This window comes from Notamacropus eugenii, chromosome 2, assembly GCF_028372415.1.
Source record: "Notamacropus eugenii isolate mMacEug1 chromosome 2, mMacEug1.pri_v2, whole genome shotgun sequence".
In the NCBI taxonomy this organism is placed as follows: domain Eukaryota; kingdom Metazoa; phylum Chordata; class Mammalia; order Diprotodontia; family Macropodidae; genus Notamacropus; species Notamacropus eugenii.
In genome coordinates this window covers 191,225,820-191,251,514 of record NC_092873.1, presented here as the reverse complement: position 1 = coordinate 191,251,514, position 25,695 = coordinate 191,225,820, and the positions used below count along the sequence as shown (strand labels likewise).

The 25,695-nt window shown below is 37.5% G+C and overlaps 1 protein-coding gene across 3 annotated transcripts in view; it reads right to left on the bottom strand.

Moving 5' to 3' along the window:
- Window positions 1-223: 223 nt before the first annotated feature.
- SLC16A10 (solute carrier family 16 member 10) overlaps window positions 224-25,695 on the bottom strand; it is a 152,601-nt gene continuing 127,129 nt past the window's right edge. For 2 of the 3 annotated variants that reach the window (XM_072643062.1, XM_072643063.1), the window contains 3 exons: window positions 20,650-20,793; window positions 5,423-5,651; window positions 224-2,988 (listed from right to left, as the gene is read on the bottom strand). In XM_072643062.1, the coding sequence (XP_072499163.1) occupies window positions 2,756-2,988; window positions 5,423-5,651; window positions 20,650-20,793 (606 nt within the window). In that variant the 3' untranslated portion in view covers window positions 224-2,755. The remainder of the gene's footprint in view (window positions 2,989-5,422; window positions 5,652-20,649; window positions 20,794-25,695) is intronic. The other variant, XM_072643064.1, reaches the window with a different exon arrangement.

Genomic DNA, 25,695 nt, shown 5'->3' with positions numbered 1-25,695 from the left:
GCTACTTTCTACGTATTCTTTCACTAAATAAGTTGTTTTTTGTAGAATTTAGCAGCTCTCATAATGATATAAAAGTGGTTTTTGTTCTTTAGTGAACAATAACTTTTATTATATATCGATAGCAATAAATTGTTTTAAAACATTTAAAGTCTATCAATGTTATACTTCCAGTGCCATGATATAAAAACTACATATATGTAATATACACACAAACACACAACACTGCTGAAAACTTATTGTTTTTATTACAAATATTTAAGTCATTTAGCTGTTTCATAATGTGGAAAACGGCAAAAAAAAAAAGGGACCTTTTTTCAGGTTTTAGTCAATTATATCTTTCTCTAAAACCAGCCAAATTATAAAATAATAAAAGGTTTTAAAGCTCTAATGGAGTGAATTTTCTATTTTGCAGATATCTAATTACTTCGTAAAAACTGACCAGCATTTTGGGTTGTGCTCAAATATTATGGTAATTGGAAAATAAGCTTTATGTTGGCAGCCTTTATGCTTGGTCCTGATCGTGGGTATTCCTGTAGACATCTCAAAGACATTTTTTATTAAGAAAGCACCACTTCAACATTGCAAAAGAAACCTAACAGGACATGAATAAAGAGATTGTTAATTTATATGCAGTTATGCATAATTATGAAAAAGCTCTACCTATAGGTATTAGAGGGCAGTATGATCAAAGCTTATATGGTTGATTGTTTCTGATTGAAATATAAAGTCCTAGAGAAAAAAGAGAAATAAACCAAGATGTTTAACAGAACTTTGCATAGACAAATTATATAGGTAACTGAATAATTATATAAAAAGAATGAAAGTTTCAACTTAACTAAGAGAATGTCATTATGCTGTAAATTATTTAAAATCCTAGTAAAACTAGATAACATATTTAAATAGGTGCACTCTGAATTTTTCAAGTTGCCAGATAGCGAGTAAACTACTGCAAAAAAGAAAAGAAAAAAGCTACTGGACTCTCCACAAAACTTCAACTTACAACCATACCTCTCTCTTCCAGAAGATAACAGATCACCCATACAATTTATCATTCTTTTAGATAGTTCTCCTGGCCAGAAGCAAGGTGTGGAAGTAGTATACCTTTTCTCATAAACATGTTTAATTTGATTTCAAGCCATGTTTTTCTAGTACCAAAGTACCTTCTTAGTACCTTAGCTGAGAAGGGAAAAGGAAAACTGGATTCGTTTTCACTCTACTCATTCCCTCTACCCTGTCTTCCTTTCCCCTTGCTAACCTCTCCCTCTCCTTCAGGATGGGCAAAAGATTTGGGAAGTATTTAGAAAAAGAAAGAGCCGAATGGTACTTGGGAAAGAAAGAAAGGTGTCTGGCAAGTACGGGCAATCTCCCCGGGTGTACAAAAGCTATCTCTAAGGAAGATTCTAATGTGTATCCAAAATTATTTGCATACAGAGTTAGGATTTAAGTACATCTTGAACATGAACTGTCAATGATCTGAACAAAAACGAAAATATAGACTAATCCTGAAGTTGAAGAGAAGGCTTTTGGTTTTTGTTCTTAAACGTGAATAAGTGATAAATTGCTCGGGATTTTATTTTAAGGGCAGAAGTAGCAGGAAAGTTAATAGAAAGGGAACCAAGACAGACCAATAATTATGATTATATTTTTCCAGAAAGTTATGAGTATGCAGGATTGTTTCACAAATAATTTGGAGTCACAGCAGACCACTACATTCATAGAGAGTTTAAGCAACTAGTTCTATTAGAAATGGAGACTGTCTACATGAATACAAGATTTTTGTCTATTTGTGCGTATAACTGCAGCTTGGTGCATGCCTAACATGCATCTAAAAAAAGTCAGCTTTTTGGATCTAACTGACCCAGAAGAGCAAAAGAATTTAAAATACAAGCTATCAAGTTTTCTCTAATTCACTCTAGTGTACGTTAGGGTTGTAATTCAAAGTCTTCAGTTAATTTGGGTTGGGGTTTGTGTGTTCTTTTTTAGACCCCGCAAATTACAGAATATTCAAGTGTTAAAACACACTGTAGGCCCACAACAGGGAATATAAAATGGAAGACATGGCTGAATTCTGCACCACTGCTCCGAGACATTTGTGTCTCACATATTCAATGTGCATGCGTTTCAGCTCCTGCCCTAGGAAAGGCCTCATTTGGCTCAAAAACAAAATTCACAATGGAAAATGTTCAGGCTATGATGTGAACATTTCATAACTTATCAGCAGCAAAGTATAGGATTTAAGTGTCAATTTTCTGGGGAAGTAAGATCTATGCTTTATTTTTTTTTAAAAAATTATTTAACATAGCAAAAGAAATTAATAACAGAGATACCAGAACTAATCAGTTCGATAGTTCAGAGACCAAGCAAGAAATCCAGTCTTAAACAGACTGTAACCCTTCCAGTGTAGCTTGAGGTATTTTATAAACTTTACACATGCTAAATAGCTTTCACAGTTTTCAGAATTTGATTTTCCTGGGACATGCATAAATTTTTCTCTCATTGACAAGTGTGATTTGATTTCAAGTCATGTTTTTCCACTACCAAAGTCCCTGCCCTTGGTCTCAGAAATGTCAGAAAGCTAACTGAATGATAAGAAAGGGTTCTTGCTCCGTAATGATCTCATTTTACCATTCTAATGCTATTCCTATAATGCTATTTATTAAAAAAAAAAAAAAAGAAAGAAAGAAACTTCCAATTCATAAAAAAAAAAAAAAGAAAACTTGCTGTAACAAGTCCAGTCTGGCAGAATCCTGGAGCATTAAAAAACAGGATCAGAGTCTTTTTTAATGATCCCAGGTGAGCTCGGGAGCAGAGTGGTCTGGTTTTCCAACATTTTCTCCAGCTTCTCCCCTCCAATGATGCTCATTTCTTTTTGTTTCCATTTTTCATGGATCCATGGGACTGAACAAAGCACAGCTCCTCCCAGTAGGGGTGGGACTCCAGCGAGGTAGAAGGCCACATCATAAGAACCTAGGTGGTCCCGGAGTAAACCTAGGAAGAAAAGAGGTTGTCATCAAGAGACACGTCCTTGAATCTGAGTTAGGAGCCACCTACTCCAGCTGTCTCACTTTCCATACCTCACTGTAGCTTTTAGGGAAGGGTTCAAATCTTAGTGTCTTAGAGATGTTCTCTATTTTCCCTTATTCTTTCTTGCCCTCAAGAGACTTTCAATCAAATACAACAGATTTTTTGAGAAGAGGGTCTGAACTGCAAAGTCTCAATTGATATGAAAGAGAAAGAGGAAAAAATCTGTCCCCTTTCTGTCTGATCTCTTGAGATTTCAGAAACCTGACTGCCTGCATCAGGTCCTATCACTATGTAAAAGTGCCTGCAGTAAATACAGCCATGATAGTAAAATATCATATGAAATTCCTGTCCTACAGACCAAGAGCATGCCAGCTTTATTTTGCATGTCATAGTAGGTGTCACTTCCTTATGATGACTTTTTAAAAAATACATCCAAGAAATATTAATGTATTTCTTTAGCCCATTATACCTTATAATCCCATTTTTCAAGGAAAGGGAGACTTTTATTATGTAGTCTCTTTATTCTAAATATCATGGTAAAAGCAATTATAAGGAGTTGAAGAGATTATTGGAAGGAGAGGAAAAGAAACATAAGTATATTTAAAGGAATATTCTGAGTTTTTAAAATATGCAAAAAGGTTGGCTCTGTGACCTACCTACATCTCCCCAAAATAATGCATTCCCTCCTGAATAACCTATCTCCACCAATTCCCTTAACAGTGCAGTAACTCAGTCAAAAAAGGAAATAAGTTTAATCTGGCTTGGCTATGACTGATCAAGTATTTGAAAGGCTGTCATGTGAAAGAGGGATGTGGATGAGGAAGGCTTTTTCATCTATCTTTCCTTTCCCATATATTTCAAAATAATCCCTTTAATAATATGTTTTAGACTTTTACCAAGTATTAAAGTCATGCTCCCTAGTCTACAGTTTGCAGGCCCTATTGTTTTTCCTGTTATTGCCTGTGCTCCAATACACGATAGCCCCCCCTCCCCAGGGCCTGTGCCTACCCAAGATGGGCCCTGACTATAGGCACTTCCTACAGTTCTTGTTTCTACATTTTACAGGTTTTCTTTTTTATCTTTTAAATTTTTATTTTCAGTTATATACTGTTTATTATCAAATTCTCTCCTACCCTTCAACCTCTCCCCAACCTTCAATTTACAAAACTGCAACATACTGATCTGAATGACATTTTTCAAACACACTAAGCATGTCCTCATTAAGCCAGCACTTTTATTTTAATGAAGTGTATCTTTTACCTTTCAAAATACTCATCCTTCAAGCATGAAACAATAACCAAGGTCTCCCCCTCTAGGATTACTCACAGTGGAAGGCCACTTGACCTGTCCCTAAAGCTTAAAAGGCTCTTAAAATTTAGCAGGTAAAAAGTTATGGAGAGGGCAGCATGACCCAGTAGATAGGGATTAGTCTCAGACTTGGATGACTTGAGTTCAGGATGAAACCCTGGTTCACATCCTGTTCCTGAAATCTTGGTTATTTGACCAAGGGCAAATCACTTAATTTCTCAGCATCCCAGACAACATAAGCCTATAAATTACAGAGCAGATGCAGATTTGCATTGGGAGATGGAGTTTCCACATTTAAGATTGCCCTACACTGATGAAATCAAGATCTGGACCAAAAATTTAAAAACAACAACTATAGGACATGCGGGTTTTTTTAAAAAAGATTTTATTGTATTTAGTATCAGATACTATATGCATATACACACACATATATACACACATCTATATACATGCCTGTGTACATACATACATATACGTATATTTCTATTTATCCAAGCACACATTTTGTTTATCCCTAAGTGCTTACAAGTTGCCCCTCTCATTGGACTGCGAGTTTCCAGAGGGCCAGTTTTGTTTTTTGTTTTCTTTTTATCCCCAGGGCTGAGCGCATGGCCAGTACACAGCGCTTCATAAGTGTTTGCAGACTTCACTTGGTAATTATTACATTATATGTAATCTAGATTTTCAAGAACTAATGCACTTACACAGAAAAGGACTAGAAAAGCATTTGTGAAATCAAAACTACTCCAATTATACAACACTTTTTCAATGTCTTATCTTGCTGTCATGCATAACATATAACATCTTTACCTATTATTAAGCTTCAGAAGCTTAATGTGGCTCTGCTTCCTCTGAATTCTTAAGAACCTCTCCCCTTCTATCCCACTAAAATATGCCTAGAGATTACGTGCAAAGCGGAAACTTATCTGTCTCTTCTTCTAGTCTTACTAAGAGTGCGAAGATAAAGGCAAAATATTGATGACAGCTGGCCAGTTAGTAGTGATAAGTTTGACTATAAATGGGCCATTTCAAAGGAAGTAAAAGTAGAAAATAATTATTTAAGGATAACTAAATACCACGCCACATTTACCTGCAATGGGTGGGCCCACGGTCATAGGTATAGACATGAATCCAAGAAGAAATCCTATGGCTTGGGAGACATCCTTTGCACCAACTAACTCAAAGGCAATGGGAGCCATGATAGAAATGAAGCATCCATCAAAGAGACCCATGAGGAGGCAGACAGCTATGAGTGCCCCAAAGACACTACACAGTGGAATCATCATAGACATCAGGCCAATGAATAAAAAGGAGATAACCTAGGCACAAAAGCAGAATGTCACTGGTAATTACAAGGATGAGAGAATGCTATCCTCAATGAGCAGCTTTAAATCCTGTGAGTACAGATGAAACTTTTTCCTATACACTCAAACAACATGCATAATGACATTCTAAATGACTGTGTCTTTGATTTTCTAATATTGTTCCATTTCTTCTTGAATTAAATATTTTTTCAGTTCCAGTTTAGTAAAGATTTTTTTTAAATTCTCAAAGTATAATTGGAATACAGTTGTTATACTTTTAGCCCTCAAAACTATATTACACGTAGTAGTCATCAAAATCATTGTGTATTCGTTTAAAAACAGAGTAGATGAACAGAACAAACTGGACAAGGGGGATCAGAAATAATGGAATTCAATAACACAATTTGATAAACCCCCAAACAGAAAGAACACCATATTTGACAAGAACTACAAGGAAAACTAGAGAGGAATATGGCAGAAATTAGCTTAGACAAAAAACTTACAACATATTTGACAATATATTTTTAAAAGATACTTGAATATTAAAAACATGCCGTAAAAATTTTTGAAGAACAGATTATATACCTTTTACAGCTATAGATAAGAGACACACTCTTAACCAAACAAGAAATAGAGGCAATTGCAAAAGATAAAATAGATAATTTTGACTGTCAAATCGAAAAGTTTTGCATAAACAAAATTAGTACATCCAGGGTAAGAAGGAAAGTGGTTGACTGGGAAAACAATCTCTGTATTAAATATTGTTGATCTGTGCTTGTTATTTAAGATGTAGAAAAATCTAGAAGAAATAGACTATAGAAGGGACAGCAAATTGGGGAAAGGGATAATCAGAAGCAAACACTATTCGGGGAGGGCAGGTCAAGGGAAAGAATGGAACAAATGGAGGGCAGGAGAGGACAGAGGGAAATGTGGTCAGTCTTTTGCAACATAACTATCATGGAAGTGCTTTGCATGGCTACACATGTATGACCTATACTAAATTGATTGCTTTCTCAATGAGGGTGGGTGGGGAGGGAGGAAGGGAGAGAATATGGAACCCAAAGGTTTAATAATGAATGTTAAAAATTGTTTTTGCATGCAACTGGTAAATAAGATGTACAGGCAATGGGGTATGGAAATCTATTTTGCCCTACAGGAAAATAAAGGGGAGAGGGAGGAAATAAGGGGGGATAATAGAAGGGAGGACAGACTGGAGGAAGGGGCATGGGGTGCGTGCTGTCCTGGGTCGGGGTGAGGAGAGATGGGGTGAAAATGTTGAATTCAAATTCTTGTGAAAGTGAGTGTTGAAAACTAAAAAAATAAATAAATTTTACATATATATATATATATTTCAAAAAGAGAAATAGACTAAAAATCATTCCCTAATATACAAGTTATTAAAAAATATGAACAAATAGTTCTCAGAAGAACTGCACAACTATTAAGTACATGAAAGAATGTTCCAAGTCACTAATAAGAAAAATGAAAGTCAAAATAACTTTGAGGTTTTACCACACAAAAAATGGGAATACTCAGTGTTGGAGTGTTTGTGGAAAAATGGGCATTCAAATGCATTGTTGAGGGAACTGTGAATCAGTATAATCATTTTGGAAAGCAATTTGGAATTATACTAATAAAGTGATTAAAATATCCATATCCTTTGACCCAAAAATTCCATTAGACATATACGAAGGAGGTCATTGATTAAAAATATAGTCTCCACATGCAAGATATTTATGAGAGTACTATTTGTGGTAACAAAGAACAGGACACAAAGTAGATGCTGATTGACTGGTGAATGGCTAAACAATTTGTGACACACGTATGTATAATGAATATTATTGTGTTGTCAGAAGCAACAAATATGATGAAACCAGAGAAACAAGGAAAGACTTACATGAAGTGATGTGAAGTCAGAGCCAAGAAAATAATATATCCAACCATGATAATATAAATGAAAAGAGAAGTAACCACAAAACATTCCTAAATAAATTTTGCAAAATTACAGAAAACAAGCATGGCTAGAAAGAAGAGATATAGGAAGAAACCTTCCCCTACCTCTCCCATTACTTTAAAGATGTGGGAGGTGGATAGGCATGAAATACAGTACATATTTTCATATTATTTGGTGTATCAATGAGTTTTGCTGATGGTTTTAACTTTTGAAAAAAAAAATCATGAAGAATGCCTCTCTGGGAGGGAAGAATAGCAGAGACACAGGAGAAATTTTAGGCAATAAAATAATACCAATAATTTTTTAAAAATTTCTATAATGCAAACTAGTAAAATCTTTCTGAAAAGCATAACAATACACAAGAAACATCATAAAAGTGATCATACCTCTTGTCCCCTTTATGCCGTTCTCAGAAATATGCTCCCAAGTAATTTAAAAGAAATTGAAGGAAAAAGGCAAAGAGAATAAGTGTTTATAAAGCACTTACTATGTGCTAGGCATTATGCCAAATGTTTTTTTACAAATATTATCTTATTTGATTCTCACACAATCCTGTGGTGTGGGTTCTATTATTATCCCCATTTTATAGTCAAGGAAATTGAGACAGGTAGAGGTTAAATGACTTGACCAGGATCACACAGCTAGTAAGTGTCTGAACACATATCTTCCCGACTCCAGGCTCAGCTCCTTACTGACTATACCCACCGATTTCCTCTCTACACAAATACAGTTGTAGCTACATTATTGGGTGAACAGGCTGTAGTACGCATGTAAAGCTACCATAGCACTATTAAGAATGGCAAATGAGGGATGGAAAGAAATGTAGAAATGCAAAACCAACAAATGTAAAACTAGAAGGACAAATAAACACAGAGTACAGTGATATTAAAAAATTAATTTAGTTAGTCTAGTTAAGTCATTTTTCAGTTGAGGTTTTCTTGGCAAAGATACTGGAGTGATTTGCCATTTCTTTCTCCAGCTCATTCTACAAATCAGGAACTGAGACAAACAGGGTTAAGTGACTTGCCCAGGGTCATACAACTGGTAAGTGCCTGAGGCCAAATTTGAACTCAGGTTCTCCTGACTCCAGGGCTGGCACTCCAGCGCTCTATTCACTGTGTCACCTAGCTGCCCTGATATAAAACAATATTGTTACTTACATGTGGATGTTTAGCCAGTGATCCAAAGGGGATTTAGAGGAAATGGCTTATGTCATCATCCATTGTATACTTTTTATTGTAAATAATTTTGAAAGTGATGCTCAATGTAAACTTATATAAGCTCATAACTTTTTTTAAGAAAAGAAATACACTCACTATTTCTTCGTCAAAGTTCTCTCAAGCTACTTACTCCCACCTGGAATGGTAGTGTGATGTAATGGAAAGAAAACAAAAGTTGCAAATCAGGAGTCTTCATTCCTAGACTTTAGCCTGGAAATAATTCATTAGGCGTTTGAGGAAGACATTTTGGTCCTCTCATCTGTCACATGGGGCACTAGAATAAAATTAAGATAAAGAACTTATGCAGGCATGTGAATGTAAAAACCTCTGTGTGTGTGAAAAGGTGTAAGGCGCTATTTTCATAACCCACACAGCCATAATAGGCCCTGAGGTTCTCAACTTCAGGCAGACTCTTACTATACCACAGATATAAAAAAAAAAAAATACTAAAGATTGTATCTGTTAAAACTGCTTTAGTCCACAGAGTAAACAAAACTGGAAAATTCTGACTGTTCAGGAAATCTTGTGATGGGTCAATCATGTGATATGATCCAGATGAAAAGTCAAATACTTTTAGATTATTTTCAATCACACCACTAGGATTTCCCCAAGTTACCTTAATAATGAAATGTTTTGCTTCGCATATATAGCATAATCTTTTCTTTCTTAAATGTTTCTGTTGAATGCCATACCGAATTGACAAAATCTGAATGCCATGTAAATATTTAGTTTCATTTCTTTATCATTTCTGAGAAAGGGACTTGGCCTCTAGCTACCTTATCCTTAGCTGTTTTGTTGGCATATTTGTTTCTCTTTCCTTGTGGACACCACTGCCTAAAATCTAGCCAAGCTAAAGTTCCTTGGAGCACAGTTATTCCCACCTGTAGTAAACAGAACTGCCTACTTTGTCACAGATTGTCTTATACAGAGATTTTGTGATTTATTTCTATATTGAGAAGTCTTAAAAATGAGTAATAAATCAAAATACTGATCACTTCAATGCTGATTTGTCACATTCCAGAGAAAGGTACTAGAAGATTCTATGGTCAGATATTTTCAGAGGTACATTGTGGGGAAGATAGAACAGCTTGGGAGGATGAATAAGATTGTCTTAGTTTCCAGTTTCCTGAAGCCATGAATGGCAAGACCTCCAATCATAATATGTTTCAGGTTCTGGGAAAATGACCTCCTTAGAGTCAGTTTCTAGAGCCAAGAATAAAAACATTTCTTATTGCTTTTTCCACTTGTATCACAGGGAACAGACACTTCTTGGAAGGAAGTCAGCTTTAAAGCTCGGTTGGAGGCTTGACCATGATTCAAGAAGAAAATGAACTGCAGATGTTTCACCTGGCTAACAGCAAGCAACAAACACACATTTCATGAGGTAAACAGCTCTGGAAAACTGGTGCCCATTAGATGCTAATGTTCCAATGAGATTCTTCACTTTGACAGGATTGCCAGTCCAATGACTCGCCACTAGAAGATACAGGATAAGAGAGCTGGGCCTTTCTGACCTAAACTCATATCACAAGACAAAAGGGTCATCACAAATAACTTGCCAGGCTGCTGGCTGCTTGAGAGTTCTCAGTGTAACTCAGCTTCTCTAGAACTAGGGTTCTTAATATTTTGTGTGTGTGTGTCCTGGACCCCTTTGGAAGTCTGTTGAAGCCAATGGATCCTGTGTCATGTTTTTAAACGCATAAAGTAAAGAGGAAAAAAGTCTTTCAGGACACACAGTTAGTGGTTCTGATGATAATGGCAAGAAAGAGCAGTCTGACATAAAGGAGGAGACCAGCAGAGAGCAATGTTGAAAAAACCCAGAGAAGAAGGTGATAGTACTGCCAAATGCTACAGAGAAGTCAAGAATGATGAGCATTGAGAAATGGCCATTAGGTCATTGGTCACTTGGGAAAGTAGAATTTCAATTCAATGATGAAAGCAGAAAGACTGAGAGTAGGTAGCTTTCTCAAAATGTGGACAGAGATATGGAATGTTAGAACCCAGTGAGTTTTTTAAGCCAGTTCTTCTACTACTACTGGTTCAGGAACTGGCTTCAAGAAAATTAAAAAGCTTGGCGAGAAAGAGAGATTTATTGATTTAAGATATTAAGTGCTAGCAAGGGAGGGTAGGGAGTTGGGTTGGGGGTGATGGTGCCAGAGACAATATACATAAAAGATAGGAGGCCTGCTCATCAAGCCAACTGGAGACTGGGCAAAAAATTCCAAAGCAGGAGTCTGATTGGTTTTGATGAAGAAGCAGCAATTACTTCCATGTCTTCACGTGCAACCTCACTACTAAGACTCCTTCACCTTTCTCTTGCTCTACTACCAAAAGAGAAAATGGAGAGAAGATAGAATAGCCAATGAGGTATATGTAAGCACCAAAACAAACAGGCAAAAGGATAAGGGATCTTTTTAGAAATTTTTTTAAAAGTAAGAAGATTTTAGAAATTGTTTTTTTTTTTAAGAATTCTCTTCAGAAACAGAAAATTATTTTAAATTCCTTTATTGGTTGGCTAAATTTTTCTTAAGTTTCCGAAAATTCACATAATATTTTAATCCCATCTAATCGAAGCTATTAACCAAATATGCCTTTCTCCTTTCTAGTTTCTTCCCTGAAGTCAAATACATTTTTCTGTCTCACTGTACCTAACAGTCTGTCTGTATTCCTATGTATACACACACACACACGTATTCATCCTTTCCTCTCCCCCTCCTATATTATTCCTACTCTTTTCCCTTCTCTTCCTCTCTGTCTGCAAGATACATTCTCAGCCTCCCTAATCTTGTTTTTTTAAATAATATTTTATTTTTTCCCAGTTGCATATAAAAACAATTTTTAACATTTATCCAGATTCCTTCTTCTTTTCCCTCTCTTCTTTCTGAGACACCAAGCAATCTGATATTGGTTTTATATATATATGTGTGTGTGTGTGTGTGATCATGAAAAACATATTTCCATACTAGTCATGTTGTAAAAGAAAACACAGACCCCTCCCCAAAAAAAAACACATAAAAAAATGAGGTGAGAAATATTGTGGCTCAATTTGCATTCAGATTCTGTTAGTTCTTTCTCTGGAGGTGAATAGCATTTTTTTATCATGAGTCCTCTGGAATCATCTCATATTATTGTATTGCTGAGACTAGCCAAGTCATTCATAGTTGATCATTGTACAATATTGCTGTTACCATGTACAATGTTCCCCTGGTTTTGCTCACTTCACTTTGCTTCAATTCATGTAAGTCTTTCTAGATTTTAAAAAGGGAAATTTTTTTTGGAAATTTCAGCACTACACATAAAAGATGATCAAGAAAACCTCAAAGGTATGAAGTTAATGATGGGGACATTATTTGGACTTGTGATAACATCTCTCTTTGGAAGATATGGACATGTCCATTAACACCTCATTGAAAAGAATGAGGACATCTGGATCTGGACACTTTTTGACCTATTCATACTTTGAAATAAGTAGAAAGTGATTAAGTCTCAGTATCCAGGGATGTTTGATGAGAGCACAAGTAAGAATGTGTGAGCCAACAAGAAAGAACGAACGGCATTAGCGCTGAGACCACCCTGGAGGCCCAGGAGTTTTCTTTTGGTATCCCAAGCATCAACAGAAAGATATTTATTAGAAAGTATTGATGAAGTGTACACTATGTACCAGGCACTATTCTAAGTGTTGGGGATGTACATAATATTACATAATATATAATATAATATACAAATAAATGTCCCAACAACATATATGTGTATCCCCCAATATAATATATGTTACATTGGTATACAGTATATCACATATATATAGCAATGTCATATATCACATTATATATACATATATACATATCTATATTTACACACACATATACATGACATTTCCTGACATCAAAAAGCTTACATTCTAAGGAGAAAGACAACACATAAAAGGGAGCTGGGAGATATGGAGGACACCTGTGGTAGCATGGTTTGGAAATGTCCAGGAGGTGAGATGGAGATATGGTTCCCACGGGGATCAATCAATCAATCATGTGTCAGGTACTGGGCTAAGTCCTGAGGATACAAAAAGAAGCAAATAGAGTCCTGCTCTTAAGGAGCTTACAATCTAATGGGGGAAACACATGCAAACAAATATATACAAAGCAAACTATAGGGAGGATAAATAGAAAGTAATTAAAAGAATAAAAGCACCGGAATTAAGAGGGGTTGTAGAAAATAGGGACTCTAGTTGAGACCTGAAGGAAGCCAAGAAAGGCAATAGTTGGGAGTGGAGGAGGGAGAACATTCTAGGCATGGAGGATAGCTAGAGAGAATGCCAGGAGCCAGAAAGGGAGTGTCTTGTTGGTGAAACAGCCAGTAGGCCAGTATAATTAGATAACAGAGAGTATGACAGGGAGTAAAGTATAAGAAGAAGGGTTAAGTTATGAAGGGCTGTGAGTGCTGAATAGGGCATTTTATACTTAATCCGGGGGCAATAATAAACCACTGGAGTTTATTAATTAGGTGGGTGACATGATTGGACCTGTACTTTAGGAAAATCACTTTAGCAGCTGAATGGAAGATGGTTTGGAATGAGGAATAACTTGAGGTGGGCAGTCCCACCAACAGGCTATTGCATTAGCCCAGGTATAAGGGAATGAGAGATGGCACTAGAGTGGTGGCAAGAGAAAGGGGGGTGATATTTAAGAGATGTGGTGAACATGAAATTGACAATTGGCAATAGATTCGATATTGCAGGAAGGGAGTGAGAGATGGTGAGGAATTCAAGATAACTCCTAGGTTGTGAGCCTAAGAAACTGGAAGGATGCTGTTAGAAAAAGTAGAAGGGGAGGACAGTTTGGGAAGAATGTCTGTTTTGGACACAATGAATTTAAGATGTCTACTGGAAATCCAGTTCAAGAAGTCTAAAAGGCACTAGGAGATGGAGACAGGAGGTCAGACAGAGATTGAGATAGCTAAAGGAGAATCATCAGCATAGAATTGGTAATTAAATCCATGGGAGTTGATGAGATCACCAAATGAAGTAGTACAGAGGGAGAAGAGAAGAGAGCTCAGGACAGAACCCTGAGGGACATATACAATTAGAGAGTGTGATCTGGAGGAAGATCCAGCAAAGGAAACAGAAGGAGTAGTCAGGTAGGAGGACCAGGAGAGAGTGGTGTCCTGAAAACCTAAAAACAGGACACAATAATCAAAAGTGCCAGAGAGGTCAAGGAGAATGAGGACTGAGAAAAGACCAAGAGATCTGGCAACTAAGAGACTGCTGATAACTTTGGAGAAAACAGTTTCAGGGGAATGATGAAGTTGGAAGCCAGATCTTAAGGGATTAAGAAGAGACTGAGAGAAGAGAAAGTGGAGGCATCTATTGCAGGCAGCCTTTCAAGGAGTTTAGTTTCCAGGGGAAGAAGAGATATAGGGTGATAATTAGTGGGGATAGAAGAGTTTCAAGCTGGGAATAGGGGGCATGTTTATAGGCAGCTGGAAAAGTTCACCCATCAGGCTCCAGGTTAGTTATAAGGGAAGGAGTCTATGTTTCTAGGGGTGATGAGGTGAGAATAGTTTCTTAAACTGAAGCACAATTGGGTCACATGCTCTTGCCCATGATCCCAGAGAGGGGGCAGTAAGAGGTTCTCAACCATGTAAATTCAGGAAAGGATGGAGCCACATGACTCCACAGTCTCCTAGTTGGAAAGTGGATTTCCTGAGCAATACCTCCCAGTTGCTGGAGAGCTCCAGGATGCAACTCCTAGACAGAGAAAGGGAGAACAGCTGGGTGGTGCAGGCTTCTTGGAACAGCAAAAGATAGAGACACCATATGAAGGAACATAATCCTGGATTTTACTCTTCAGACTTATTATGAATTATTCATATGGTACAGATCAGCTGGGAAAGGGGGTTAACTTTTAGCAACCCCAAGTTCATTTCCTTTCAGTCTTTCCCTCCCAAACCCTTAGAGTAATACTGCAAGACCAGTAGCTTTGTATAGCTTCCTCTGGTAAAGATGCAGAACACCAGAATGTCAGAGAGTTGCTTTCCTAGAAAGGAAACCTTATGATGTGGGGTGGAGGGGATGGTGTGGGGGAAGGGGAAGAAGGAAAGGCAAACGAAACCTTCAGGGTAGTACTGTAAAGCTCTGGGCCGTGGAAGTAAAACTTTTATATTATTATCATTAACAAATTGGTCATAAGCTGAGTGGAAAGATCCACATCTCTAAGTCCCTGGTGCTAGAGAAGATGAGGCATGTGGATCATCTGAATCTGGAAGTTCTCAGCTATAGCAGGGCTAATGCCCCTTACTGGGTATCCACATTCGCTCTGGCACCAATATCTCTACCTAAGGAAGGGCAAAGAGGCTCAGGTCGGAAAAATGAAACAAGGTGAAGTTTCACAATCAATTTTGTGACCAAGCCCATGAATGGTTGCTACATTTCCAGCCTAGGCAACTGAGAAAGACCCAGTGCCCAAAACAAAACACAACAACAAAAATCAAGTCTGGACCTCTATGCAATTTACAATTTAAAGGAGCCACCTGCAGTACACAAAGGTTAAAAGATTTGTCATGGGTCATGCAGTCTGTGTGTATCAGAGGCAGGACCTGAACCCACATCTTGGAGAGACTCCATGACTGGCTTTCTATCTACCACAGCACACTGCCTCTCAGACCTTTATGCTGTTTTTCTGTGGGATGAAATAAAGTTTGTCCAACACCAATCAGCTGATTAACATTTATTAAACACCTGCTATATGTCAGGCACTGTGCTAAGTGCTAGGGATACAAAGAAAGGGTAAAGATAATTCGCAATCTAAAGGGGAAGACAAAATACAAATAACTTTGTACATATAAGGTATGTACAGGATAAATTAGAAATAATCAACAGATGCAAGATATCAGAATTAAGAGGTATTAGGAAAGTCATCCTTTCAAAAGTAGGCTTTGAGCTGGAAGCCAGGAGGCAAAAATGAGGAGAGAGAACCTTCTAGACATGGGGACAGTCACTGAAAAATGCTATCACCAGATGGTCTATCTTGGTCAAAGAGGCCAGTAAAGTTTAAGAAGATTGGAAAGGTGGATGGGCAGGGGTTAATTATGAAGGGCTTTGAATGCCAGAGGATATTTGGTCCTGGAGGCACTAGGGAGCCACTGGAGTTTATTGAGTAGGATGGTGCTATGATCAGATTAGCACTTTAGGAAGATCACTTTGATAGCTGAGTGGAGGATGACCTGGAGCATGGAGAGACTTGTGGTGGTGAGACTGACTAGCAGACTACTGCAATAGTTTAGGCATGAGGTAATAAGAGCCTTCAGTAGGGTGATGGCTGTGTCAGGAAGAGTGGAGAAGGACATGATAAACCACTGCAGTATTTCTGCCAAGAAAACTCAAAATGGGGTCACAAGAGTCAAACACAAGTGAAACGACTCAACAACAGGTCAGGAGAGAAGGGGGCATATACGCAAAGAGATGTTCTAAAGGTGAAGCAGACCTTGGCAACAGATTGGATATTGTTACCTTGAAGATTTACACAGAAGTGGCCACCTTTACATTTTTGAAGGTGTTGACATGGTTCCCAAAAGTTCTTGGTATGGGAAAAATGAACCAAAGAGAAAATGTATGGAGGCGAAGATTGGATATAGTCTGTTTAAGCCTTTATGTGCCATGAGTTTAAAACAAAAAATAAGACTTCAATTAAATACTAATTATTAATATTATTAATCCTATTTAATACGTATAGGTAGGCAGGTGGCACAGTGAACAGAGTTCCAAGCCTGGCGTCCGGATGAGCTGAGTTCAAATTTTGCCTCAGACGCTAACTCTGTGATCCTGAACTAGTCATGTAACCTCTGTTTGCCTCAATTTCCTTATCTGTAAAGTGCATATAATAATAGCACCTATCTCTCAGGATTGTTGTGAGGATCAACTGAGATAATTATAAATAGCTTAGCACAGTGCTTCGCACATAGGTGCTATATAAATGTTAGCCATTATTATTACTAAATGTAGAAAAAACAATGTGAAAGACATGTAAATTTATGTAAAATGTGATCAGTAGAAAAAACAGCATAAAAACTGGTAGTTATATCTGTATAAACACAAAAAAATAATGATGAAAGCAATGAAATAAGTTCCCACACATGACTTTGGAAAGTTAACACAAAGCAAACTATTTTTTGCTTTAATTTTATTAAATGCACATTAATGTTTCTTTCCCTCTTTTTTTCTGATCCTGGCCTGATTTTTCTGATTCTAGACCTGATATTTCATAGTGACTTGCCCAAGATTATACAGCCAATCTGTGTAAGAGTTTATTTAATAAAAACGTCAATAATGAAGAGTTGAAGAGTTCAAAAGGGGATCAAAAAATCTCAATAATCTCAGAACTGGAAGAGTCCTCAGAGATCATATCTAGTCCAACCCATAGATAAACAAGAATTTTCTCTACATTCTCAGCAAGTATTGAAGCCCTTCAGGGGACATTTAAGCTTATATTTGATTTTATTATTTGCTTATAATATGGTATTTGTTCAAAGTACTTAGCACAGTGTTTTAGTACATTATTGAACTATGTAAATAGTAGGTGCTAAATCAATGCTTATTTGCTTCCCATCCTTTCCCCTTTTAACAAGATCAGATACAAAGTGAAAAAAACCTCAGAAGCCATTTAGTCTAATTCCCACATTGTTCAGATGAGAAACATGAGGTCCAGAGAAGAGGAGCCCAGATTCACACAGGTAATAAATTGTAGAGCTGTCTAGCTCAGGTCCTTCTGACTTCCAATCCAGTATTTTTTCCTGTGAGCCACACAACCTCTATTAGTATTGGTTGTGAATGTCAAGCCTATGATAATGACAATCAGAATAAATGGTATTCAGTCATATTTAATTGTATCTGATTCTTCCTGACCCCATTTTGGGGTTTTCTTGGCAGAGGTGCTGAAGTAGCTTGCCATTTCCTTCTCCAGTTGATTTTATAGATGAGGAAACTGAGACAAACAATTAAGTAAGGGTCATTCAGCTAGTAAGTGTCTGAGATCAGATTTGAACTCAGGAAGCTGTGTCTTCCTGATTCCAGACCCTCCATTCTATCCACTGTGCCACCTACCTGCCCAATTATAATAAATAGAACATAAAAAAACTCAAAAGAGGTTACAAATAATAAGAAGAAAAGGAAATAACTTGGGAAATTGGAGGTAAAGAAGGAAAAAAAAGAAAGAAAAGCTGAAGAAGAAGAAGGACATAGAGAAAGAGGATGAGGTATTAGTCAAAAAGCAGCTACTAGGTGACAGGTAATATGTTGAGGGTTGTAAGACAAGTATTATTTACCTTATGGAGTAGTTTACTTTTTAACTATCTTCACCAAAAGAAATTTTTCCACCAGTAAATATAAGATACATATATCTGTTTTGAATTTAGCTATGTTGAAGAAGGCCTTTAAAAAATGCAGTGGCTTATATGAAATCTGCTCATGGTCCAGTATTTAGTATAAAAATCTTATGGATAGTTCACTAGATATTGGTGAAAGAAGTTAGATAGGGCTATGGTAACAATTTTAGCCAAAATTAAACATCCAACCCCAGGAGTTTTCTATTTACTATCACCACTGTCAAAATACTGATCAAGTATGGGAAGGACTAGGGAAGATATTTGAGACTAATAATAAAATACTAGTAATTATAATATAAGTACTTACTATGTGCCATGCACTAGGGTAAACTTTAAAATTATTATTTCATTTGATCTTCCTATAATCTGAGAGGTAGGTGCTATTATTATTCCCATCTACAGATATGGAAATTGAGATAAATAGAGATTAAGTGACTTGCCCAGGTCCCAGAACTAGTAAGTATCTGAAGCTAGATCTGAATACAGGTCTCCTTGGCTCTAGGCCTAGCTTTCTATCTATTGTGCCACCTCCTGCCCCTAGATTCACTAGAATCTTCATGACCCAAAGATCATAGTGCTCAGCAACATGGAGGTCAAAGGCAGAAAAAAAGTTCCCACGTATATTGATACAAATATCTAAAATATTTATGGCAATCCCTTTTGTGGTAGCTAAGACCTGGAAGCATAGCAGATACCCACTGAGAGAGGACTGGCTAAGTGAACTGTGGCACATTGTTGCTTGTTGCCTTGCCTACAGGGATGTAATCGACACGTTACATTAAGAAACAATAAATATGATTAAGAGAAGCAAATTCAAACAGGTCAAAATAAACAAACTGAGTGTGGCATAATTACAGAGGGCAATCTTGGCTCCAGAAAAATTGAGAAATTGTACTTCCCTCCCTTCTTTGTAAAGGTGGAGAACTATGTTTATAGAATCATGCAAATACTATCAGATTGTTCGGTTTTGCCAAATCACCCTCCCCCCCCCCACTTTTTTATTCTTTGTTACCAGGGATAGCTCCTTGGGAATGACAGAGGTGAGACACATTTTCAGAAATTAAGATAATATAAAAAAAAAAAAGATTTAAAAAATAAAAAACTTAAAATAATGTATCATCAACACTGTGTAAAGTACATTGCAAAAAAGCCAATATTTTGTTAACTGATAGAAATAAAATTTAATTTTTAAAAATCTGAAGTATATTTTAAGTTAGCTAAAAATAGAATGTCTACAATTCTACATTTCTTTCTCTGGGAAAGAAAGAGGAGCAGGTAACCAGCCACAAGCATAGAATGTATGCACTACTACAAATGGCCATCAGAGGTCTCCCTTGGTATTCAGAGATATGACTTGTTTCAGAGGTTTCTGTGTCATCTACCATTATGTGGATAAAACTTTGTAAATGTGGGTGTTTACATATGAAAATCCGTTCCTAACAAACAGATATCATAAGTTTGTGGAGAAAATATTTATTTCAAATGAATAATAACAGCAGTTTAAGGTTTACAAATGAATACTGCATCTTGTGAACTTCACATTATGATAAAGTCAGAAGTAAGGGAAAATCTGAATTCAAATCCTGGCTCAGACACCTGGATAAATCACTCAGTCTCTTTTAGCCTCAGTTTCATCATATGTAAAGTGGAGAAAATAATAGCACCTACCTCCCAGAGTTGTTATGAGGATCTAATGAGATAATATATGTAAAACACTTAGCAAAAACCTTAAATTTCTATATAAATCCTTTTATTAATAACTATTATAAAAGTCAGACATCAAGGAAAACTGAGAACTATGAAGCCTAAGTAACTTGTTCATTATTTCACAAGTAATAAGCAGCGAGGGCAGAGGAGCTGGGACTTGAGCTCAGCCTTTCTGACTCTGTGAAGCTGCTTCATAGTTAGGTAACAGGAATTTTTTGTGATTCAAGAATCAAATTAAAATTAAACAGACATGTGCTATATAACTATTATGTGCAAGTCCCTGTGCTTTCAAGGAAATATTCACCAAGCTGAATTAATTCAGGTGGTAGTGAGCCAAGAACTGGCCATTTGCTCCCTGAGAGTTCTCAGATGACCGGTAACACCACTGGAGGCAGCTCATAGGCCACATGGAAATCTCACAAGGCAAAAAGCACAGGATCCACACATGATAACAAGAACTGGGCCAAATAAACTACCCTTTCTTGAAAAACCATCAAGCAAAGGAAGCAGTTTGTGTCTGAAGTGCTCTGAAATGGGAGAAAAAGAGAATGATGTTTGCTCTCTAAATTCTAAGCTGATTTGTCTGTGGAAAAAAGGTGTAAAAAAACCTCTGCTCTTGTAAGCTATCTCCAATTTTTATAGAACTTTTAAGTTCCGGAAAATAACATTTCAATTGTGTTGTAATAAGAAAATGGTATTTCATTAAATATTACCCAATGAGGATAATTTTGCTATTGTGAGTAGCAGAAAAATAAAATACCTGTAAGTAAACTTTTTTAACGCCAGGCACAAAGTCTGCAATTCTGCCAAAAAGTAGTCGTCCAACTCCTGAAGTGATCCCAATGCACATTAGGACCACCTCTTTATTGGATTCTTCTGCAAATCTCTCTTTTATGTGGTTCATCTATAGGTTAAAAAGAGAAAAGAACAAGCACCAGTTAATATATTCAAGAAATCCCCCACGGGCATGGTGTTGTAGGTGTTGTGTTCACTTCATATGTTCAGAGTGCTCACTCCCTCCCTCAAATTCAGTTACACAGTGGCAGACAGAAAGAAAGCAGGGCCTGGAGTTGGGAAGACCTGAGTTCAAATGTGACCTCAGACACTTCCTGGGCAAGTCATTTAACCTGTTTGCCTCAGTTTCCCCATCTGTAATATGGGGTTAATCAGAGACCCTCCTTCCCAGAGTTGTTGTGAGTATCAAATGAGTTATTAATTGTAAGGTGCTTAGTAGAGTACCTGGCACATGTTGAATGCTATGTAAGTGTTAACTATTATAATGTTAACTACTATTATTCTGTAGCAATTTTTCCCTAAGCACACATGTGAAAGGTAACCTGTGATACCAAAAGCTGAAAGAAGAGGCAGCAGATCTCATGAATTCCTTCCCAAACTATGACTCAGAGGAGATCTAACTCACTCTCAGTCTCACAGAACCTCAGAACTGGAAGGGACCTTAGTGGATACTCTAGTCTAGTGTATGCTGGAATAAGAAGCTCTTCTAGATTATACCTAATAAATGGTCACCCAGCTTCCACTTAAAACTTCCCAGAAAGGCTGGATGTAATATCCCATGTCTAGAATTCCTGCTACCAAGGAGGCTGAGATGGGGAAATCTCTTGAATTTGGGGGTTTCTGAGCTGTACTGATCAATGCCAATCAAATATCTGCACTAAGTCCAGAATCAATATGGTAGAACCCTAGGGTTGCCTAACCCACCAGGTTGCTTAACAAACTGATTCAAGTTAAAACATGAGCAAATGAAAGCTTTCCTGCTAATTATTAGTGGGATCGGGCCATGAATAGCCACTGCACTTCCAACAAGGGAAAGGAAAAGAAAATTAAGAAACCCACTGTCTCCTGTGACAGCCCATTCATTCTATTTTTGGACAAATTTAATTAAATGCAAGAATTTAAGTGCCTGGTACGTGCAACACATCATGCGAGGCTCTAGGGATTCAAGGACAAAAATGAGCCAATTCTTAGCTTATATTCTACTAGAAAAAAATTATTTAGAAACTTTCCCTTATATCATACCTAAAATTACTCCAACCATGGCTCATCATTCTGCCTACTACGGCCACACAGAACATATCTATTTTTTCTTCCAACATAACCCTTCAAATACTTGAAGACAATTATCATGTACCCGAATAAATCTTCTCTTCTCTCTAAGCCAGTAATCAATCAGTAAACATTATGAAGTGCCTATTAGGTACCAGATACAGTGTTAAACCCTGGGGTTACAAAAAGAGGCAAAAGACAGTCCCTATCCTCCAGGAGTTTACAATAGAATGAGGTAAATAACACGCAAACAAAAAGATACAAAGCAAGCTAGATACAGGACAAGCGGGAAGTAATTAACAGAAGGAAGGTACTGGAAAGAAGGCGCAGTAGAAAATGGAATTTTCATTGAAACTTGAATGAAGCCAGGGAGGCCCATAGGTGGAGATGAAGAGGGAAAATGCTCCTGCTGGAGACAGTGGAGAGAATGCCCTGAGCCAAAACATGGAGCATCTTATTCTTGAAACATCCAGGAGACCAGTCACTGTATTGAAGATTATGTGGAAAAGGAGTAAGGTGTAAGAAGGCTGGAAAGGTAGGATGAGGTTAGGTTATGGAAGGTTTTGAATACCTAGCAAAGGATTTTATATTTAGTCCTAGAGGCAATGGGACTTACTGGAGTTTACTCAGCAGGGGAATGATATGTTTGAACCTGTAGTAGATGAATGGAGGATGGATTGAAGTGGGAAAACCTTTTGGCAGGCAGACTCATCAGCGGGCTATTGTAGTAGTCTAGGTTTGAGGAGATAAGGGCCTGCACCACACTGTTATCAGTATCAGAGGGGGAAAAAAAAGAGGTGAATTCTAGAGATGTTATAAAGGTGAAATCAGCAGACATTGGCAGTTCCTTCCATCATTTCCCCTATAGTATGATCTCAAGGCCCTTTCACCATCCTGGATGCTCCTTTAGATGTCCTACAGATTACCAATAACCAGAGTTGAACATAATAGACAGGATGTATGACCATGTGATCATGTGACCTGATCTTTGACACTTTTTCCTCTCTCAATGCAGTCTACAACTATTAGCTTTTTTGGCTGCCATGTCCAATGTACTAAAAACATGACATTGAATGTCTCTCTAACAATGCTTCTCCCATCTTGTATTTAACTCAAAGTTAAGGCTTTCTATTTAACCCTACTGAACTGCATCTTATTTATTGGATTCAGCCATTCTTCCTTCTTTTGTGTCATTTGCGAATTTAATAAGGATGCCTTTATTCAAATCATTAGTAGAAATATATTTCCTAATTTAATGTTGCAAATTTACAGAGATTAAGTTTGGTCCCAAAGGAGGGAAGACAACTGCTTCCACCACTTTGCAGAGGTAGGGGGAAGGGGAGGTTGGTCAATAGGTGTGGTACACTACATATAATCAAATTTTTTTCTAAGTGTTGACTGGGTTATTTTGCGGGGGAGTGTTTCTTTTCCTCTTTTTATTTTTTTTAAAAATTCAGGGGGCGGAGCCAAGATGACAGAGTAGAAAGATGCATATACTCTAGCTCTTCCCCCACAGCCCATAAAATACCTGTAAAAAATGACTCTCAACAAATTCTAGAGCAACAGAAGCCAGAGTACAACAGAATGAAAGAGGTTTCCAGCCAAAGGTAACTTGGGCCAACAGAAAAAGTCTTTCTCACGGGATGCTGAGCAGGGTGGAGCCCAGTCCTAGCCACACGGCAGTGGGAGGAACAGGACCTGAACACACCCGGGGCAGAATTCCCAGAAGGGAGGGTCTCAGATCCCTCAAACCACAAGCAACAAAGAAAGCTCCAAAGGTCAGTGTAGGAGGGCTTTCCCAGCTGGGAAGGGAACTGGGTTCCCCCAGCATTGGCCCCAGGCAGCCCCAGCAGGGGGAGGTCAGCCTGCTGCAGGTGGCTACAGGGAAGCAGCCTGGGTCCATTGTCCAGGCAATTCAGCTTAAAACCTCTGGCAGAGTTAAGCAGCTGATCTGAACCTCAGCCTTGAACATAGTACTGGGGAGAGGAGGAACACTAGGACCCTCCTCTTGGCAAAGGATTCAGAAGTCAAGTAACTGGCTGGGAAAATGCTTTAAAAAAGGGAAAAAAAATAAGACCACAGAAGGTTATTTTCTTGGTGAACAGATGTCTCCTTCCATCCTTTCAGATGAGAAAGAACAAGGCATATTGTCAGAGGAAGTCAAGGTCTCTGCCTCCAGTACCTCCAAAATGAATATGAAATGGGCTCAGGCCATAGAAGAGCTTGAAAAGCATATCAACAGCCTGCTAAAGGAGAACCAAAAAAATGCTGAAGAAAATAACAGCTTTAAAAAGAGGCTAACTCAATTGGAAAAAGAGGTCCAAAAAGCCAATGAGGAGGAGGCTTTAAAAAGCAAAATTAGCCAAATGGAAGAGAAGGTTCAAAAGCTCACTGAACAAAATAGTTCTTTAAAAGAGCGAATCAAGTTCAGGGAAGCTAATGACTATGAGATAAAACAAGAAGTTAGAAAACAAAACCAAAAGTTTGAAAAAATAGAAGATAATGTGAAACATCTCATTGGAAAAACAACTGACCTGGAAAATAGATCCAGGAGAAACAATTTAAAAATTATAGGACTACCTGAAAGCTATGATCAGAAAAAGAGCCTAGACATTATCTTCCATGAAATTATCAAGGAAAACTGCCCTGATATTCTAGAACCAGAGGGCAAAATAAATATTGAAAGAATCCACCAATCACCTCCTGAAAGAGACCCAAAAAGAGAAACTCCTAGGAATATTGTGGCCAAATTTCAGAGTTCACAGATCAAGGAGAAAATACTGCAAACAGCTAGAAAGAAACAATTTGAGTATTGTGGAAATACAATCAAGGTAACATAGGATCTGGCAGCTTCAACATTAAGGGATCGAAGGGCTTGGAGTGGGATATTTCAGAGGTCAAAGGAACTGGGATTGAAACCAAGAGTCACCTACCCAGCAAATCTGAGAATAATACTTCAAGGGAATAAATGTCATTCAATGATATAGAGGACTTTCAAGCATTCATGATGAAAAGACCAGAACTGAATAGAAAATTTGACTTTCAAATATAAGAATCAAGAGAAGCATGAAAAGGTAAACAGGAAAGAGAAAAGTAAGTGTTTTAATACACTAATTAAAGTAGAACAGTTTGTATTCCTACATGGAAAGATGATATTTGTAACTCAACCTTTCTCAGTATTAAGATAGCTGGAGAGAATATATATATATATATGGGGGGGCACAGGGTAAACTGAATATGAAGGGATGATATCTAAAAAAGAAAATTAAGGGTTGAGAGGAATGTACTAGGAGAAAGAGAAAGGGAAAGGTAGAATATAGTAAATCATCTCACGTAAAAGAGGCAATAAAAAGTTTTTTACAATGGAGGGAAAGAAGGGGAAGCTGAGAAGGAATAAATGAGTCTTCCTTTCCTCGGATTTGGTTTCAGGAGAGAAAAACATACACACTCAATTGGATATGGAAGTTTATCTTACCCTACAGGAAATCAGGGGAGAAGGGGATAAGAGAGGGGGGATAATAGAAGGGATGGCAGATTGGGGGAAGGGGTAATTAGAAGTAAACACTTTGGTGGAGGGACAGGTCAAAGGAGAAAATTGAATAAATGGAGGGTGGGGCAGGGTAGAGGGAAATATAGTTAATCTTTCACAACATCACTGTTATGGAGGTGTTTTGCATGATCACACAGGTATAACCTTTATTGAATTGCTTGCTTTCTCAATGAGGGTGGGTGGGGAGAGGGG